Source organism: Amblyraja radiata, chromosome 30 (assembly GCF_010909765.2).
Source record: "Amblyraja radiata isolate CabotCenter1 chromosome 30, sAmbRad1.1.pri, whole genome shotgun sequence".
NCBI lineage: Eukaryota > Metazoa > Chordata > Chondrichthyes > Rajiformes > Rajidae > Amblyraja > Amblyraja radiata.
In genome coordinates, this window is record NC_045985.1 from 13,469,747 (window position 1) to 13,490,482 (window position 20,736).

At 45.6% G+C, this 20,736-nt stretch overlaps 1 protein-coding gene across 1 annotated transcript in view; it reads right to left on the reverse strand.

The window, feature by feature from the left end:
* The window catches only part of LOC116989964, a 41,421-nt gene extending 23,174 nt beyond the window's left edge, over positions 1 to 18,247 (reverse strand). The window contains exons 1-6 of the mRNA XM_033047519.1: positions 17,501 to 18,247; positions 17,315 to 17,410; positions 16,188 to 16,421; positions 15,511 to 15,533; positions 15,294 to 15,412; positions 1,863 to 2,181 (exon numbers count right to left, since the gene is read on the reverse strand). Of these exons, the coding sequence (XP_032903410.1) occupies positions 1,863 to 2,181; positions 15,294 to 15,412; positions 15,511 to 15,533; positions 16,188 to 16,421; positions 17,315 to 17,410; positions 17,501 to 17,911 (1,202 nt within the window). The 5' untranslated portion in view covers positions 17,912 to 18,247. The remainder of the gene's footprint in view (positions 1 to 1,862; positions 2,182 to 15,293; positions 15,413 to 15,510; positions 15,534 to 16,187; positions 16,422 to 17,314; positions 17,411 to 17,500) is intronic.
* Between the last annotated feature and the right edge of the window lie 2,489 nt (positions 18,248 to 20,736).

A 20,736-nucleotide genomic window follows, 5' to 3' on the forward strand; every position in this document is an offset into this window, starting at 1 on the left:
GGAATTACAGACCAGTTAGTCTAACATCGGTAGTGGGGAAACTGCTAGAGTCAGTTATTAAAGATGGGATAGCAGCACATTTGGAAAGTGGTGAACTCATTGGACAAAGTCAGCATGGATTTACAAAAGGTAAATCATGTCTGACGAATCTTATAGAATTTTTCGAGGATGTAACTAGTAGCGTGGATAGGGGAGAACCAGTGGATGTGGTGTATCTGGACTTCCAGAAGGCTTTCGACAAGGTCCCACATAAGAGATTAGTTTACAAACTTAAAGCACACGGCATTGGGGGTTCAGTATTGATGTGGATAGAGAACTGGCTGGCAAACAGGAAGCAAAGAGTAGGAGTAAACGGGTCCTTTTCACAATGGCAGGCAGTGACTAGTGGGGTACCTGCAAGGCTCAGTGCTGGGACCCCAGCTATTTACAATATATATTAATGATCTGGATGAGGGAATTGAAGGCAATATCTCCAAGTTTGCGGATGACACTAAGCTGGGGGGCAGTGTTAGCTGTGAGGAGGATGCTAGGAGACTGCAAGGTGACTTGGATAGGCTGGGTGAGTGGGCAAATGTTTGGCAGATGCAGTATAATGTGGATAAATGTGAGGTTATCCATTTTGGTGGCAAAAACGGGAAAGCAGACTATTATCTAAATGGTGGCCGACTAGGAAAAGGGGAGATGCAGCGAGACCTGGGTGTCATGGTACACCAGTCATTGAAAGTGGGCATGCAGGTGCAGCAGGCAGTGAAGAAAGCGAATGGTATGTTAGCTTTCATAGCAAAAGGAATAGAGTATAGGAGCAGGGAGGTTCTACTGCAGTTGTACAGGGTCTTGGTGAGACAACACCTGGAGTATTGCGTACAGTTTTGGTCTCCAAATCTGAGGAAGGACATTATTGCCATAGAGGGAGTGCAGAGAAGGTTCACCAGACTGATTCCTGGGATGTCAGGACTGTCTTATGAAGAAAGACTGGATAGACTTGGTTTATACTCTCTAGAATTTAGGAGATTGAGACGGGATCTTATAGAAACTTACAAAATTCTTAAGGGGTTGGACAGGCTAGATGCAGGAAGATTGCTCCCGATGTTGGGGAAGTCCAGGACAAGGGGTCACAGCTTAAGGATAAGGGGGAAATCCTTTAAAACCGAGATGAGAAGAACTTTTTTCACACAGAGAGTGGTGAATCTCTGGAACTCCCTGCCACAGAGGGTAGTCGAGGCCAGTTCATTGGCTATATTTAAGAGGGAGTTAGATGTGGCCCTTGTGGCTAAGGGGATCAGAGGGTATGGAGAGAAGGCAGGTACGGGATACTGAGTTGGATGATCAGCCATGATCATATTGAATGGCGGTGCAGGCTCGAAGGGCCGAATGGCCTACTCCTGCACCTAATTTCTATGTTTCTATGCAAACTTTTGTGTATCCATGAACTCAGGACTTCAACAAAACTAACAACAGAAAATGTTTTAATGTGCAGCAGAATTGACAGGGTCAGGGCAAATTCCGACCAAAGAAAGTGTTTCTGTTCCGTTCCGTTAACGCGTTGAAATGAACGGATCGACAGCTCTGATTTCAGTTGGTGTTTATTTCACTTTTCCCACATTTACATTCCTCCTGGTTTTATTTCCGCACTCACTGGAACCCAACCCTTTTACACGCACGGAGCGGAACCGGAGCAGATTCTCAGCCACAGGTCTTCACCCAAAGGCTCGAAGAAAGGATAAAGTTTCTCCGTGAATTTATTCCCAGTGAAGGTGTGGAGATGGGACCTGGTGTCCACGTCGTAAAATGAAACAGTCCCAGACTCATAACTGAGATAAACTCCCACCCTCCTGGGAATGGGACGGGCGGGGAGACGGGATGTGACTGCATCAAACTCGTCATCCAACCGCCCGATGCTCCAGACACCAGTCTCCGGGGTCAGTGTGACCCGTCTCTTCCTCTCCACAGACTCTGCGGCGACTCCCAGACTCCACCACTCACTCCCCGCCACCTCCACCTCCCAGTAATGTCTCCCTGATGTGAATCCCTCCGATCCTAGCACACACGTACTGTCTGTAAACCTCTTCCCGGTGTCAGGAAGACTCCTCCGGGTCTCGGTCCGGGTACATCTCACCCTCTTCCGATCCTCAGACACCTCGAGCAGCGGACCCGCTGTTTCCACATCCAGGGTGACGGAGACTGGGGAGAGAAGCAGAGAATCAAAGTGTTCATGGGGGTTCGGGAGGAGACTCGGGCAGGGCGGCCCCGGGACCGGGGGAGAAGCCGCTCGGCCTCAGGCACAGGCGGGCGGACAACTGAAACCTTGCCCGGGTTTTCACCCCAACCACATCGGATAGACAACAGACATCTTTACGGGAGTTTATAACTGGGCTGGAGAGGGGAAATTCCGCGGGTTATCGAGAAGTGCAGGAAACAAATGCGGAAAGTGAGGATGAACGAGAGATTGCGGATGGAGATGGAGAAATAAGGCGGATATTCAAATATCTTGCCAGTAGATGTCGAGGGAGAGGCTAATTGGAAGATGAGGAGACGGAGGTGAGTGGTAATTAGAGGTGGTTAAAGAGGATGTAGGGATATGGGGTGGAATTGCCGTGATCATACTGAACGGGAGTGGACTGGACAGGCGAGGCAATCTGCTACTGTTTACTTGCTTTCTTTAGTGGAAGATGGATTTGATGCATCTGTACAACCAAGAACACTCTGATCTCATTATGAAGCAATATATGAACCTCACTGAGGGACTTGACAATGTTTCGCATGTAAGGCTGGTGGGATCCAAGACAAGTTGGTAAAATGGACCCACAATTGGCTTGGTGGTTGGAGATAGAAGGATGATTTTTCTGCCTGTAGGTCTGTGACTGGTGGTGTGCAGCAGAGATCGGTGTTGCAACCTTTGCTGTTTATTTTATGTTTTCATGGCTTGGATGTGAATGTAGGAGGTGTGAATACTGAGTTTATCGAAAACGGGTAATGTTGTTGATAGCATGGAAGTCTGTCAAAGTCTGCAGCAGGATATAGGCTAGCTCATCGAAACCTTATTGTTATGCAGGGATATCAAAACTGGAGGACGCAGTTTTCTTCACACAAAGAGTTGTTAATACAATAGACACAGGAGTCGGCCAATTAGCTCTTCGAGCCAGTGAACATGGCTGATTAACCACATTCAGTACCTCGTTCCTGCCTTCTCATCATGTCAGAGCCATTTATGCTTAAGTCAGTATATTATAGTCATGTCTAGATATTTCTAGTTCTTATCTGTATGTTAGCTGGTAGGTGGATTTTGATACGTAGTGGGATGTGTCTATCTGGAGAGGGAAGCGCAGACTCAGAGATTTAGAATTTAGTTTGCCTCGAGGGATGGTGAGGACAACAGGTTTCAACACGTCCACATTGACAAGATGCCAAACGGAAGAAACAGTTAGTAAGAATGAAAAGTTGTGAATTATTTCTTTGTTTTGTATCACTTCAATAAAAGACCAATTAATCAAGAAACAGCGACTGGAAGATTCGTTTTTGCTATCTGTCAGTGCATAAACTATATCTCCACCACATCCCCGAGTAGTAACGGTAAATAAAAGTTGGACGTTGATAAGTTTCGAAATTACCGTTACATTAGAGTAATAAACGCATTCTACGATTGGAACTGAAGAAGGAAGCTGAATCTCTATGAGTGAGATTAGAGCTTGAAATCCTGGAACCAAGAATCTGCCAGTCGCAGGTTAATCGACACTGTCTACACCTGGATTATAACAGTCTAGTGTACTTTATCTGTTTATTTATGTGTATATATATATATATATATGGTCTTATGCTTTCAATATTCTGTTGTGCTGCAGCAAGCAAGAATTTCATTGTCTTATCTGGGAAACATGACAATAAAACTCTTGACTCTTGAACGAACATTGAAGACTTTGTAATTGGGTACCGTGAGTAGATCGGCTACATGTCGTATTTGATAGCCAACTTTCTTTAAGGCCCACCCCCCCACCCTCACATCAGTCTGAGGAAAGGTTTCGGCCCAAAACTTTGCCTATTTCCTTCGCTTCATGGATGCTGCCTCACCTGCTGAGTTTCTCCAGCATTTTTGTCTACCTTCCATTGAGACTTACAAGCTTTATGTTTGAGCTGCAGTAATATCACCGAAAGCAGCCTGAAGATTGTGTACTGTAGTTTAAAGACAAGCTGCTAGCGCTGAACAGGCGGTGACCCTGATAATCTCAAACTTTAGCCGATGTTTTTAAACAAAAATGAAGTTTTAAATTCTTAGAAGATACGGCGTGCTGTACCCAGCGATTGTTAACCATAAATACTGGCAGAGGAATTCCAGGAGCTCGAATATTCTGATGTTTTGGATTCCTGCGAATGTTTAAAGAACACTCTGATAAAAGATACATTTATTATGGATCTTCAAGCAGGTAAGTATGAAGAAAAGCCACAGGAGGGCGATGAACAGCAGGAGTCGAGAAGATATGAAAAGAGAAGCATCAAGCTCAGTGAGAAAGGGCAAGTGGCATTAAAACACGATATGTTAACGAGTTAATTGAAAACTACAGGGAACTCGTGTATCTTGATGAGAAAAGTGGAGGAAGTGTGATACAACAAAGTGTTGCGACTACAGAAGAGATTAGACTGTAAATAATATTTCAAATGTCTCAATACGAAGATCATAAATCTGGTTCTGTGGCCACTTCAGCCACAAGGGTCTCTGCTTGTATGGAAGCTGAAGCAGTTATGGCTCCTCTTTCGCTACAAGCTGCCGCCTTGGAGAAAAAGCACAAGATTTAAGCACAGGAAGAACAGTTGAGGAGAGGAGGAAACAGAATAAAATGGAATAGAATAGAATAGAATAGAATTGCATTTATTGTCATTCAGACCTTACGGTCTGAACAAAATTTCGTGCCTGCAGTCATACATACAATAATACAATAATAAACAACAATAAACACAAATTAACATCCACCACAGTGAGTCCTCCAAGCACCTCCTCACTGTGGTGGAGGCAAAAATCTTAGGGCTGCAGTCTCTTCCCTCCTCTTCTCCCTCTGCGTTGAGGCGATACCCCACCGGGCGATGGCACAGACAGTCCCGCGGCTCACCGAACCCCGCAAACGGGCCGGCTCAAACAGCCCGGGGTGGTCGAAGCTGCCGCCCTCCAGTCCAGCGGACGCAGCCGCTGCTGAACCCCGGTCTCAGGTCACCGCCGCCAGAACGCCGTCCCAGCCACCGGAGCACCGTTCCAGCCCCGAGCTGGATCGCCCTCACGTGAGTGCCGTTCCACCCTCGAGCTGGGCCGCTCCGACGAGAGCGCCGTACCTCCCTCGAGCTGGGCTGCTCCGCCGGGAGCGCCATTCCACCCTCGAGCTGGGCCGCTCCGACGGGAGCACCATTCCACCCTCGAGCTGGGCCGCTCCGACGGGAGCGCCGTTCCACCCTTGGGCTGGGCCGCCCCGACGGGAGCGCCGTACCTCCCTCGAGCTGGGCCGCTCCGACGGGAGCGCCATTCCACCCTCGGGCTGGGCCGCCCCGACGGGAGCGCCGTACCTCCCTCGAGCTGGGCCGCCCCGAAGGGAGCGCCATTCCACCCTCGAGCTGGGCCGCTCCGACGGGGGCGCCGTTCCACCCTTGGGCTGGGCCGCCCCGACGGGAGCGCCGTACCTCCCTCGAGCTGGGCCGCTCCGACGGGAGCGCCATTCCACCCCGACGGGAGCACCATTCCACCCTCGAGCTGGGCCGCTCCGACGGGAGCGCCATTCCACCCTCGGGCTGGGCCGCTCCGACGGGAGCGCCGTACCTCCCTCGAGCTGGGCCGCTCCGACGGGAGCGCCATTCCACCCTCGGGCTGGGCCGCCCCGACGGGAGCGCCACAGCCCCTCACGGGAGAGTCTCAGCCCCGCGCCAGGCCGCCCTCACGGGAGCATCACAGCCCCTCACGGGAGCGCCGTTCCAGCCCCGAGCCGGACCGCCCTCACGGGAGCGAGCCCAGGGCAAGTCCTGACTGGCTCTGCCTCCGGAGTCTCGAGGTCGCCAGCTCCGCCATTAGGCCTCAGCGCAGACGGAGGCAGAGAAGGGGGATACGACAAAAAAGTTGCATTCCCCCGAAGGGAGAGACAGCAAGCCCCGTTTCAACCCCCCACCCCCCCCCCCCACATAAACACAACCTAAAAACCAAAAACGTAACTAGACAAAACGAAAAGAACAACACAAAAAAAGTAAAAACGAACGGACTGCAGGCGAGCCGCTTCCGGATGAAGAGAGAGGCTGAGGCACATGTGGAATAGTTAATATACAATAGGTGCAGGAGTAGGCCATTCAGCCCTTCGAGCCAGCTCCGCCATTCAATGTGATCATGGCTGATTATCCCCAATCAATACCCCGTTCCTGCCTTCTCCCCATATCCCCTGACCCCGCTATCTTTAAGAGCCCTATCTAGCTCTCTCTTGAAAGTATCCAGAGAACCGTCCTCCACTGCCCTCTGAGGCAGAGAATTCCACAGACTCACAACTCTCTGTGAGAAAAAGTGTTTCTTCATCTCTGTTCTAAATGGCTGACCCCTTATTCTTAATCTGTGGCCCCTGGTTCTGGACTCCCCCAACATCGGGAACATGTTTCCTGCCTCTAGCGTGTCCAAACCCTTAACAATCTTATATGTTTCAATAAGATCCCCTCTCATCCTAAGAGAGGAGGAATAGATGAAGAGGGAGGCTGAGGAACATGTGGAACAGATGAAGAAAGAGACTGAGGAACAAAGAAGGCAGTTAAGTAGAGAGAAGAAACAGCTGGAACCAGATATGAAGTTAGCAGTAACTGAAGACTAAGATTCTCTTGCGTACTATAAATGAAGAGAAATGCTGCGATAGTCATCTTGCTACAAGTTTATAAATCTTGTCTGGCCAAAAATTATTTTATACCACTATCTGATGTGTTTACTCACAAGACCATGTCTGTTTCTCATCTAAACATACCCAAACAAGCAAATCTGAAAAAATGGCCTTGCAAAATATCAAGATTCCTAAAATACAATCTGGCATCCACGTACTTATCGTAACAAATGCTTCAAAGGTATTGGAACACAGAGAGTTTGTTTGTAGTCAAGGGGATGGACCATTTACTGTGAAGACCCTCCATGGATGGGTTATCTATGGCCCCTTGAGAAGGAACAACAAAAGCAGGAATAAGAATAGCTACCCTGCTGCTTCTGCTAATCGAATATCAATTGTGAACAGAGGAGTTATTGATCAAGAAATACAGTCACGACTTTAATGAAAGAACCAGCAAAGAATCAGAAGAAATGTCCAGAGAAGAAGCGAAGTTCTTGGATATTGTGAAGTACTCAGTAAAGATGATAGACGGACGCTATTGTCTGGACTTACCTTTCAAACAAGAAAGTGTTAGTCTGCCGAATAACCGTTGCATTGCCGAGCAGCACATTCAGAATCCGAAACGCAAGTTTGGCAAGAATACGAAATTTCATGATGAATATACATCTTTCCTAAAAGAAATGATTGACAATGGTTATGCTGAAATAGTACCAACAGACCAGCCGAATCGAAGTGATGGAGAGCATACCGACTGGTTGCATCGTGGCCTGGTTCGGCAACTTGAACGTCCAGGAACGGAAGAGTTCTACAAAAAGTTGTGAGCACTGCACAGTCCATCGGCTTTGACCTGCCCACCGTTGAAGGAATCTATCATAGTCGCTGCCTCAAAAAGGCAGCCTACATCATCAAAGACCCACACCATCCTGGCCACACACTCATTTCACTATTGGCACCTGGAAGAAGGTACAGGAGCCTGAACACTGTAACGTCCAGGTTCAGGAACAGCTTCTTCCCAACAGCCATCAGGCACAACAACAAATAAGCTCTGAGCTCTGAACTGCAAAAGACTATTATTACTACACTATATTTGTCATTTGTTTAACTTTTTTTTCTTCCTCCATTATGTACTATGTTAACATATTCACATATTCTGTTGTGCTGCAGCAAGTAAGAATTTTATTCTGAAGCTTCTGAATGTTGTAGTCGGCAGGGCAGTACTCTGCATATCGCCAACTTGGACAATTTTTTTTTTTTTTATCAAGCCAATTAACCTACAAACCTGTAAGTCTTTGGAGTGTGGGAGGAAACCGAAGATCTCTGAGAAAACCCACGCAGATCACAGGGAGAACGTACAAACTCTATACAGACAGCACCCGTAGTCGGGATTGAACCTGGCGCTGCATTTTGCTGTAAGGCAGCAATTCTACCGCAGTGCCACCATTGTCCCATCTGGGACATACGACAATAAAACCCTCTTGACTTGACTCTGGAGCTTTCCCACACCATGGGGTGTAACACTCAAAGAAAGGGCCTTGAGGGTGGTATTTGACTGTGCAGCAGTCTTCAAAGGAACATAATTTAACTGCCAACTGCCGCAGGATGCAGACCGTACTAATTCACTCATTGGAGTTCTTCTTCTTCTTCTTGAGATTGGAGTTCTCATCAGATTTACACAGGAACCAGTTGCTTTGATGGCTGATGTTTCATCAATGTTTCATCAAGTTGAAGTATCAGAAAGGCATAAATGACTATTTCCGATTCCTGTGGTGGCCTGATGGGGATGCACCGCAAGATCTTGTTGAATATCGGATGAAGGTACATCTCTTTGGAGTAGTGTCATCAGCAAGTTGGGCAAACTTTGCATTAAGGAGGACCGCTGAAGACAATGAAGCTCACTTTCCAGAAGAAGTGATAAACACAGTAAAGAACAACTTCTATGTGGATGATTGTTTAAAATCTATGTCTTCCGATCAAAAGGCAATTCAAATGGTCGTACACCTGACTTCCCTCTGCCAGAAGGGAGGATTCATGCTATCAAAGTGGATCAGCAACAGCTGTGCTGTATTGGAAATCATTTCACCAGACAACAGAGGCAAAGAGACCAGGAAGTTGGATTTGGACAAAGACAATCTGCCTATGGAAAGAGCACTGGGATTTCACTGGTGTGTTGAAACGGATGTGTTCAAATTTAGAATCTCGATTCAGCAACGACCATGTGCAAGACGGGATTTTGGGATTTCTTGCACCATTTACTCTGCTAGCCAAGTTAATTATGCAGGAGCTTTGTAAGAAAAACTTGGATGGGACGAGAATATAACGCAAACCTTTTCTCAGCGATGGACAGAGTGGTTAGCAGATCTCGACAAGATATCAGAATTCAAAGTAGACCGGTGCATGAATGGCCAATGTTTAAATTGGAATCTGAAATATCTACTAATGATCTGGAAATCAGCAAAACATCACAATGAATGTTATTGTTAATGATAAACAATTTAATTACCCATTTCTCATCGCGGAATAAGCCGAGGTCTGTGGTGACTTGGTTTCTTAAAGCCAGGACAAGGTTCTTGCTGTTGGCTCAAAAAAGAAAGATTACTGAAGGTATATTTGAAAAGGATCCTGGTAAACAAAAGGAAAAGGTTGAAGAAAAGATGCGAGTCTTTAAGACGCGTACCGCGTACAGTGTTTACGCCCTGATGATCTTCTCAAAGCAGGAAACGCAATTATCTCTTTCTGTCAAAGACAAAGATACAAGGAAGAGTTATAGACGTTAGAAGCTGGTGTACAAAAGAAGCAGTCACTTGTGCAAGGTTGATCCGGTACTGGAAGAAGGATTTCTGAGAGTAGGTGGTCGCCTGAGTGGAATAGCCATGCCTGAAAAGGCTAAGCATCCTATTATTCTCTCGAAGGGCTTTCACATTTCAACACTACTGTTACAACATATTCATGAACAGATTGGACATAGAGTTGCTGTCGCAACTTCGTAAGAAATATTGGATTATCAAAGCTAACTCCGCTGCAAGAAAGATAATTAAAAAATTTACTGTGTGCAGACGACAGCGTGGAAAAGTTGGAGAACAAATAATGGCAGACTTACCTCTGGAAAGGATTTTACCTGATAAACCTCCATTTACAGATGTAGGAGCAGATTACTTCGGTCCTATAGAAGTCAAGAGAGGACGAAGTCTTGTGAAAAAGTATGGAGTCATTTTCACTTGCATGGTACATCTTGAAGTTGCATCTACACTTGACACAGACTCCTGCATTCTTGCATTACGAAGATTCATCTGTCGACGAGGTCAAGTTTCATCATTAAAATCAGATAATGGTACGATTTTGTTGGAGTGGACAGAGAGTTGAGAGAAGCGGTTAAAGGCTTAAATCAGGATAAAATCCAGTGTGCTATGCTCTAGCAACGGATACCATGGAATTTTAATCCCCCTGGGGGATCCCACCACGGCAGTGTTTGGGAACGATTGGTCCGCATTGTTGCAAATGTGCTACGTTCTGTTCTTAAACAACAAGTTCTGGACAATGAAGAATTGCAAACGTTATTTTGTGAAATTGAAGCAATCTTAAGTGATCGACCCATTACCATGAGTTCTGTTGATCCTAGTGACCTGGAAGCACTTACACTGAATCATCTTCTTCTATTGAAGACCAATTCAATGCTACCACCTGGGCACTTTGTGAAAGAAGATTTGTATTTTAGATGACGATAGAGACAGGAACAAAATATGACAGATCTTTTTTGGAAACAAGAATACTTGCCGCTAATCCAAGAACGACAATGATGGTCAAGGGTTAGGATAAATTTTATTCCAGGTGATATCGTTTTGGTGGTTGATTCAACTGCACCACGAGGTTCTTGGTTGATGGGCAGAATACTGGAGATCATGCCAGATGTTAAAGGCTTGGTGCGTACTGTATGACCTCAGACTAAGAACAACGTCTTGGTAAGACCAATAACCAAGATTGGTCCTTTTCCCTTTTTCCTTCCTCCCACAATATTTAATATGTAAAAGAATATGGGATTCTGTTCCATTCTGTTTGTAGTTTGTTTGTCTTTTTGCACAAAGTCCGGCATTGCCACTTTTCATTTCACTGCACATCTCGTATGTGTATGTGACGAATAAACTTGACTTGATGTCTGCTTCTAGAAGGCGAAGATAGAAGAATCGCCAAAGAAGTCTGAATGTTAACATATAGTGCATATTTCATTGTTTTTTGATGTACATTAAGCTTATAGCTCCTATTAATGTCTATTGGTAATTGCTTCGTTATAGACGTAGAACAATTAGGGGTCGGTATGTAGGGGAGCCACTTATGCTCAAGTTAGTATATCATAGTAATGTCCAGATATTTCTAGTTCTTATCTGTATGTACGCTGGTAGGTGGGTTTTGATAGGTAAAAGGATGTGTCTACATCTGGAGAGGCTAGCGTAGACTCAGAGATTTAGAGTTAATTTGCCTCGAGGGATGGTGAGGACAAGTTTTTACCACATCCACGTCCACGTTCATTTTCACGAGAAGCCACACAGAAGAGTTATGAATTATTTCTTTGTTTGGTATAACTTCAATAAAAGACCAATTAATCAAAGAAACAACTGGAAGATTTGTTTTTCCTACCTGTCAGTGTATTAACTATATCTCCACCACATCCCAGAATAGTAACAGTAATTAAAAGTTAGACATTGAAAAGTTTAGAAATTGCCGTTACGCACCATATCCCCCGACTTTAAGAGCTCTATCTAACTCTCTCTTGAAAGCACCCAGAGAATTGGCCTCCACTGCCTTCTGAGGCAGAGAATTCCAGATTCGCAACTCTCTGGGTGAAAAAGTTTCTCCTCGTCTCCGAACTAAATGGTCTACCCCTTATTCTTAAACTGTGGCCCCTGGTTCTGGACTCCCCCAACATCGGGAACATGTTTCCTGCGTCTAGCGTGCCCAATCTCTTAATAATTTTATATGTTTCAATAAGATCCCCTCTCATCCGTCTAAACTCCAGAGTATAGAAGCCCAGCCGCTCCATTCTCTCAGCATATGACAGTCCTGTCATCCTGGGTATTAACCTTGTAAACCTACGCTGCACTCCCTCAATAGCAAGAATGTCCTTTCTCAAACTAGGGGATCAAAACTGCACACAGTATTCTAGGTGTGGTCTCACTAGGGCCCTGTACAACTGCAGAAGGACCTCTTTGCGCCTGTTCTCAACTCCTCTTGTTTTGAAGGCCAACATGCCATTTGCTTTCTTCACTGCCTGCTGTACCTGCATGCTTACTATAGATTATAGTCATGTCTAGATATTTCTAGTTCTTATCTGTATGGAATTCTTATTCTTACCTCACTCACTCTATACTCAGGACTGCGTAGCTGGTCATAGTGCGAACTCCATCATCATGTTCGCTGACGACACCACTGCTGTGGGACGTATCACTGATGGGGACAAGTCAGAGTATAGAAGAGAGATCGACCGACTGACCAAATGGTGCCAGCACAATAACCTGGCCCTCAACACCAGCAAAACCAAGGAACTGATTGTGGACTTTGGAAGAGGTAGGATGGGGACCCACAGTCCCGTTTATATCAATGGGTCGATGGTGGAAAGGGTCAAGAGCTTCAAATTCCTGGGCGTGCACATCTCTGAAGATCTCTTCTGGTCCCAGAACACTGATACAATCATAAAGAAAGCACATCAGCACCTCTACTTCCTGAGAAGATTACGGAGAGTCGGTATGTCAAGGAGGACTCTCTCTAACTTCTACAGGTGCACAGTAGAGAGCATGCTGACCGGTTGCATCGTGGCTTGGTTCGGCAACCTGAGCGCCCAGGAGCGGAAAAGACTGCAAAAAGTAGTAAACACTGCCCAGTCCATCATCGGCTCTGACCTTCCTACCATCGAGGGGATCTATCGCAGTCGCTGCCTCAAAAAGGCTGGCAGCATCATCAAGGACCCACACCATCTGACCACACTCATCTCCCCGCAATCTTCAGGTAGAAGGTACATGAGCCTGAAGACTGTAACGTTCAGGTTCAGAAACAGCATCTTCCCCACAGCCTTCAGGCTATTGAACTCAACTCAAACAAAAATCTGAATATTAATAGCCCAGTCCTGTTTATTTGCACTTTATCTGTTTTATCTATTCATGTGTGTATATATTTATACAATGGTATATGGACACACTGATCTGTTCCGTATTCATGCCTTCTATAATGCTGTTGTGCTGAAGCAGAGCAAGAATTTAATTGTCCTATCTGGGACATATGGCAATAATCTCTCTTGAATCTTGAATGTAAGCTGGTAGGTGGGTTTTGATACATGGAGGGATGTGTCTACATCTGGAGAGGCTAGCGCACTCAGAGATTTAGAGCTTAGTTTGCCTCGAGGGATGGTGAGGACAACAGTTTTTACCACGTCCACGTTCACATTCGTGTTCACGAGACGCCACACAGGAGTTAGCAAGAGAAGAAAAGTTATGAATTATTTCTTTGGTTGCTATTAGTTCAATAAAAGACCAATTAATCAAGAAACAACAACTGGAAGATCTGTTTTTCCTACCTGTCAGTGGAAAAACTATGTCTCCACCACATCCCCAAGTAGTAACGGTAATTAAACATTGGACATTGAAAAGTTTAGAAATTGCCGTTACACACCATATCCCCTGACTCCGCTATCTTTAAGAGCTTTATCTAATTCTCTCTTGAAAGCACCCAGAGAATTGGCCTCCACTGCCTTCTGAGGCAGAGAATTCCACAGATTCACAAGTGTCTGGGTAAAAAAATTTCTCCTCATCTCTGTTCTAAATGGCCTACACCTTATTCTTAAACTGTGCGCCTGGTTCTGGAATGCTCCAACATCGGGAACATGTTTCCTACCTCTAGTGTGTCCAATCCCTTAATAATTTTATATGTTTCAATAAGATCTCCTCTCATCCTTCTAAATTCCAGAGTATACAAGCCCAGCCACTCCATTCAATCAACATATGACAGTCCTGCCATCATAGGAATTAACCTTGCGAACCTACGCTGCACTCCCTCAATAGCAAGAATGTCTTTCCTCGAATTTGGAGACCAAAACTGCACACAAAACTCCAGGTGTGGTCTCAATAGGGCCCTGTACAACTGCAGAAGGACCTATTTGCTCCGGTACTCAACTCCTCTTGTTATAAAGGCCAACATGCCATTCGCTTTCTTCACTGCCTGCATTACCTGCATGCCCACGTTCAGTGACTGATGAACAAGGACCCCCAGATGTCTTTGTACTTCCCTTTTTCCTAACTTGACATAATTCAGATAAAAATCTGCCTTCCTGTTTTTGCCACCAAAGTGGATAACCTCACATTTATCCACATTAAACTGCATCTGCAATGAATCTGCCCACTCACCCAACCTGTCCAAGTCACTCTGCATCCTCCTCATAGTTCACATTGCCACCCAGCTTTGTGTCATCTGCAAATTTGCTAATGTTACTTTGAATCCCTTCATCTAAATCATTGATGTACATTGTAAATAGCTGTGGTCCCAGCACCGAGCCTTGCCGTACCCCACTAGTCACTGCCTGCCATTCTGAAAGAGACCCGTTAATCCCTACTCTTTGTTTCCTGTCTGCCAACCAATTTTCTATCTGTCAGCACTCTACCCCCAATACCATGTGCTCTAATTTTTCCCACTAATCTCCTATGTTGGACCTTATCAAATGCTTTCTGAAAGTCCAGGTACACTACATCCACTGGCTCCCCCTTGTCCATTTTCCTAGTTATATCCTGAAAAACTCCAGAAGATTAATCAAGCATGATTTCCCCTTCGTAAATCCATGCTGACTCGGACCGATCCTGTTACTGCTATCCAAATATGCGGCTATATCATCTTTTATAATTGACTCCAGCATCTTACCCACCACCGATGTCAGGCTAACTGGTCTATAATTCCCCGTTTTCTCTCTCCCGCCTTTCTTAAAAAGTGGGATAACATTAGCTACCCTCCAATCCACAGGAACTGATCCTCAAAGAACATTGGAAAATGATCACCAATGCATCCACGATTTCTAGAGCCACTTCCTTAAGTACCCTAGGATGCAGACAATCAGGCCCTGGGGATTTATCAGCCTTCATTCCCATCAGTTTACCCAACACCATTTCCTGCCTAATGTGAATTTCCTTCAGTTCCTCCATCACCCTCGATCCAAAGGTCGCCCAGTCTTTGCGTGCAGTAATGTCTCCTTGTCTTTGTCCTACATGGTCCAGCCCACATTCTGAGAGGGTGTCAGACAGGGGATGCATCCTCGCTGCATCCAACCCACTGAGCCATGTAAGGAATTTGTGTTTCACTGAGATCTCCTCTCAGTCTCTGATACACTTCGCTCTCTGTCTCTCTGATACGTCCGCCAGAGTCGACCAATACCATTAATCTTCACATGTAAGTATTGCATAAAGATGTCTTAAATAAGAACAATGGAAAAGTTATTAGTTTTACCTCGTTTGATGATATCAGATGTTTCTCTCAATGCCATGTTGTAGAAAAAGGTGCGATCATAGTTTTCAATGGGCAACGCTACATATACCGCCAACATTGTTTTGGTTTCATCAATAACCCTGCAAATATTTAACAGCTGGTTATAAACTGAGCATTAGCTGTTTTTTTGAGCTGTACTATAAAAACAAACATTGTTTCAGTCAAAAGCATGTCCTACCTGCTGTTACGACCAGCTTCCTCCTGAAATAAATAAAACACAAATCTCAATAGACTGAGATGGATCGTCATGAACCCGACAGCGGGTATTTCAGCAAATTGCAACAAAAAAACCCTCTAAAAATTCCCATTTTCCAACTCTTTGCCGCTGTCACACAGACAGAAAGTGGATATTGTCATGGAGACATCGAACACGGGGAAAGCATTAGGAATGTCAATGAAAATAACTGCGAGTATGCAACTTACGAGTAAGACCAGGCAGGTCATGGGATTTTATCTGTAGAAGGTCAGAGATAATGGGATGGAACATTTTAAGATCAGTGGCAGATTTGAATGGGTGAGGGATGGAAATATTATCTCTACTTGTGGGGAGAAGAAAAATAAAACCTGAAACGTTTTGTTGTCTTTAATAAATTCCACAAGAAATGTAGTAAACAGAACATGGAACTCACAGGGCGGCCTGAAGACAAGATTAAAGATAAATTTTTGAAGTGGGATAAATACATGAGGATTCCTGGAATTTGGGGCATTATTGTCGGATGTGGTGAGTAGTTGGAACAGACGGGACATTGACCCAGTATTGAATTATTGGTAAATGCAGCATTTATTTCAGAAATTTTACCCGCCATTTTGTGACTGTGCACTTTCACTTCGCTAAACTGTAGTGTAACCCCTCACCTTCAGAAATATTACACCGTCCTTGTGGTTTGCCTGTTCCCGTAACTTTGAGAGTTCCATCTGAATGGAATTTAAATTCTCTTGTATCTCTTGAAGATTTTTCTCCATAGTTTTTATAATCTTCTCCTCTTCTTCCCGGACACCTCCGAGTAAGCGCTGCTCTTTCACAGTGAGAATCTGGTGCAGCTCTGCAAACTGGGATGTGAGCAGTGACTGAAGGTTGTGTGACTCTTCCTGTCAGATGAGAATCAATATATTATGTCACTCGAGTGAAATACGCCATTCGGCCCAACATATGGGCAACCCAAATACCACCGACCTTGGTTGTGTGGCAATTAAATTATATCTATCTATCTATCTATCTATATCCACGCTGGGCTCTGTATGTTTCTACACTATTCCCATTTACATGTATTTGATCCATAGGTTTCATTACCTTGGCAATTCAAGAGCTCGTCTTGATAATTCTGAAATATTTGGTGAAAGTAATGTACAATCACATCATTCCCATTTCCCCAGTACAATTCCCTGCAACCTATTCCATTTCATGTGCCCATTAACCCTCAGTGGACAGAACCAGGTCCCCAGAACTAGCAAATAGCAGCACCACTTAGAATGACAGACTTCACAGAGTCAAACAGCAAAGGATGTTAGATACCGACCAAAACGCCCCATCTGTGCTATTTACAGCTGTTGGCATTTGGCCAAGACAGTTCTAAAACTTTTCTTTCCACGAATGTTTGAATATCTTTTAAATGTTGTTACGGTATCTGACTCAACTACCTCATCTAGCAGCTCGTTCCATGTACCCACTACCAAAGTTGTCCTTCATGTCCGTTTTAAATACTTTCCCTCTCACCTAAAACATATACCCCCACATTCTCGACCCCCCTACTGGGGGTAAAAGACTGACCATCCAATGTATAATTTTGTTTCATGATATTATACACATGCCACAGGCCATTTTTCAGACTGCTATGCTCCAGGGAGTAAAATCCTTGGCTGCTCAACCTCTCCCAACAGTTCTGGCCCTCGACTACTGAGCTCTATAGAGTTGCCAAATTATTGCACACATCACATGGATGAAATCTACACAAAAACATTAAATCCACATTATAAAGCCTCACCTGAACTCCAGAAATGCTCTCTTTCTGTTTCTGCTCCATTTTCTGGATCTCCGATTCCTTTTCTGTGAGAGATTCGAAGGAAGATTTCACCTGTTCCTGGGGTTGGATTTCAGATCAGAGAATAAAAATGTCAGACAAGGAAGAAAAGATTAGAAAAAGATGTGATCAAAAGTGATTTGGTTTTACCTTGTAGAATTCAATTGCTTCTTCTATCAGCGTTAAGCTGTGAGACTTGTGTTCCCGCGCAGTTGCACAAATCAAACAGATCAGTTTCTTGTCAGTTTTACAAAACAGCTTCAGTTCTTCCTGATGTTCCTCGCACTGAAGTTTACTTTTCTTCGCTTTGAGATTCAGGCTCAGTGTTCGAGCTTTCTCAGACAGTCTAACCAAGGCCCGATTCACCCTGAGGGTGCGGTCTGTAGATTCCTCTCTACATTCCGGGCAGGAGTTTCTCCCCTCCCTGTCCCAACTCTGTGTGATGCAGGAGCTGCAGAAGTTGTGTCCGCACTTCAGCGCCACCGGATTGGTGAAGAAATCTTTGCAGATGGGACAAACTACCTCCGCGGTCCAACTCTCGACCTGGTCTTTCGCAGCCATTTTAACTGCAGCACTTCCGAGTTCAAAATGTTGTCACTAACGTAAAGCTGCTGACCCCCTGCAGTACCGCGTGTGTCCACTGCGCTCGCTGCCATTCCGGGCAATGCATGTTATTTGGCTGCAAGTGTTCAGTGTTCAATGTCCTGGCCACTTCCAACTAATCTCAGACGGGGGAGGGGTCCGTTAGACATTACAGACGAAAGCTAAGAGAGGGGCTTTGGAAAGACTAAGTCCAGCGCCTGCAGTTCCAGGTGTCTTGGTTTCCTCGATGGAGAGTGCGGGAAGCCTCTATGTTGGACTGAGAACATCCAATATGACTCTCAGTCCCTCTGCAACTGGCTGTTCCCGTCTGTGGAGCGACACCACCACCTGCAGGTCACGGCCGGTGCTGCAGGGGACAGTGCGCTCTTTCAGGCTCTGTCCGTGGAGCGACACCACCACCTACAGGTCACGGCCGGTGCTGCAGGGGACCGTGGGCTCTGTCCATGGAGCGACACCGCCACCTGCAGGTCACGCCGGTGCTGTAGGGGACCGTGGGCTCTCTCAGGTTCTGTCCGTGGAGCAACACCACCACCTACAGGTCACGGCCGGAGCTGCAGGGGACCGTGGGCTCTCTCAGGATCTGACGTCTGAAGAAGGGTTTAGGCCCAAAACGTTGCCTATTTCCTTCGCTCCATAGATGCTGCTGCACCCGCTGAGTTTCTCCAGCATTTTTGTGTACCTTCTCTCAGGATCTGTCTGTGGAGCGACACCACCACCTGCTGGTGACGGCCGGTGCTGCAGGGGACAGGATCTTGACTGCAGGAGGCATGTCAAACCCCATCACCAAACCATCCCCTCCACTATCAGGTGCGGCACAGTGGCGCAGCGGAAGAGCTGCTACCCTACAGCGCCAGAGACCCGGGTTAGATCCTGACTATGGTTGCTGTCTGTGCGTAGTTTGTACGTTTACGCTTGGTGACCTGTGTGGGTTTTCTGCGAGATCTTCTGTGTTTCCTCCCACGCTCCAAAGACATGCAGTTGTGTAGTCTAATTGGCTTAGCGTATGTGTAAACTGTCCTTTGTGTGTGTGTAGGATAGTGTGGGGATCACTGGTTGGCATGATAGAATGGCGGGGTAGACTCGATGGTCCAGTGGGTTGTCTGCCCGCTGATAGATGCAAAAAGCTGGAGAAACTCAGCGGGACAGCATCTCTGGAAAGAAGGGAATGGGTGACGTTTTGGGTCGAGACCCTTCTTCATACTCTGAAAGAAGGTTTAGTTTATTGTCACGGGTACCAAGGTACAGTGAAAAGCTTTTTGTTGCGTGCTATCCAGTCAGCGGAAAGACTCTGAAGAAGGGCCTCGACCTTTTCTCCAGAGATGTCCAGAACCAGGGGCCACACAGTCTTAGAATAAAGGGGAGGTCATTTAAGACTGAGGTGAGAAAAAACGTTTTCACCCAGAGAGTTGTGAATTTGTGGAATTCCCTGCCACAGAGGGCAGTGGGGGCCAAATCACTGGATGTATTTAAGAGAGAGTTAAATAGAGCTCTAGGGGCTAGTGGAGTCAAGGGATATGGGGAGAAGGCAGGCACGGGTTATTGATAAGGGACGATGAGCCATGATCACAATTAATGGCGGTGCTGTCTCGAAGGGCCGAATGGCCTCCTCCTGCACCAATTTTCTATGTTTCTATGGTGCCCGCCTACCTCATTGTGACGTCATCAGTCGAAGCTGGTTGAAGAATGTGTGTGTGAAAGTTAAAAAGGCAGTTTTGTCTTTTTCTTACATTTTATTCACCAATAACTTGTGAAATATGGGATCAAATCTTGTGAACCTGATCACTGCGTGGAAGGGTAAAATGTGAGTCAGAATATGTAAACATTTAAGCACTACTGCGTAGCATTTTGGCGAAAATACAAAAACACATACATACAAGATGAGACCTTTATAGGTATGGATATGTAACAAGTCGCATTGAGATGCTTTGTCTTGTATTGGACAGGCTAGATGCAGGTAAAATGTTCCCCATATTGGGGGAGTCCAAAACCAGGGGCCACAGTTTAAGAATAAGAGGTAGGCCAATTATGACAATAGACAATAGGTGCAGGAGTAAGCCATTCGGCCCTTCGAGCCAGCACCACCATTCAATATGATCATGGCTGATCATCCACAATCAGTACCCCGTTCCTGCCTTCGCTCTCTTTCACTCAGAGAGTTGTGAATCTGTGGAATTCGTTGCCACAGAAGGCAGTGGACGCCAATTCACTGGATGTTTTCAAGATAATGGAACCAAGGGATATGGGAAGAAAGCAGGAATGGGGTACTGATTATAGATGATCAGCCACAATCAAATTGAGTGGCTGTGCTGGCTGGAAGGGCCAAATGGCCAACCTCTGCACCTATTTTCTGTGTTCAGTTCAGTATTTAATTTAATGTCATTTTAACTGAGTACTTACATACACAGATGAAACGAAAAAATTGTTTCTCAATCAGTTCCCATCAGTGCGGTTAATAAAAACAGAATAAATACATATAGCTTTAAAAAAAAATTTAAATGACCATTTCTAAAAGTAGGCCTAAAAATTGAAATAAAAACAGACATTCAGACCGAACAGTGGCTTTACTTTGACAGTGTAAACCTCAGCATACAAAGGGTGCTGACAAAGTAACAAAGCACCCCCCTTTTTTTGCCCCAATGGGCCCCCCCCACCCCGTAGTTCTTGACACCCCCTCCCCCAGGTCACCCCTTAGTTCTCAACAGCCCCCCAATCCGACGCTTGGGACTCTGATGGCACGGACTCGGTGGGCCGAAGGGCCTGTCTCCACGCTCCAACTAAACCGG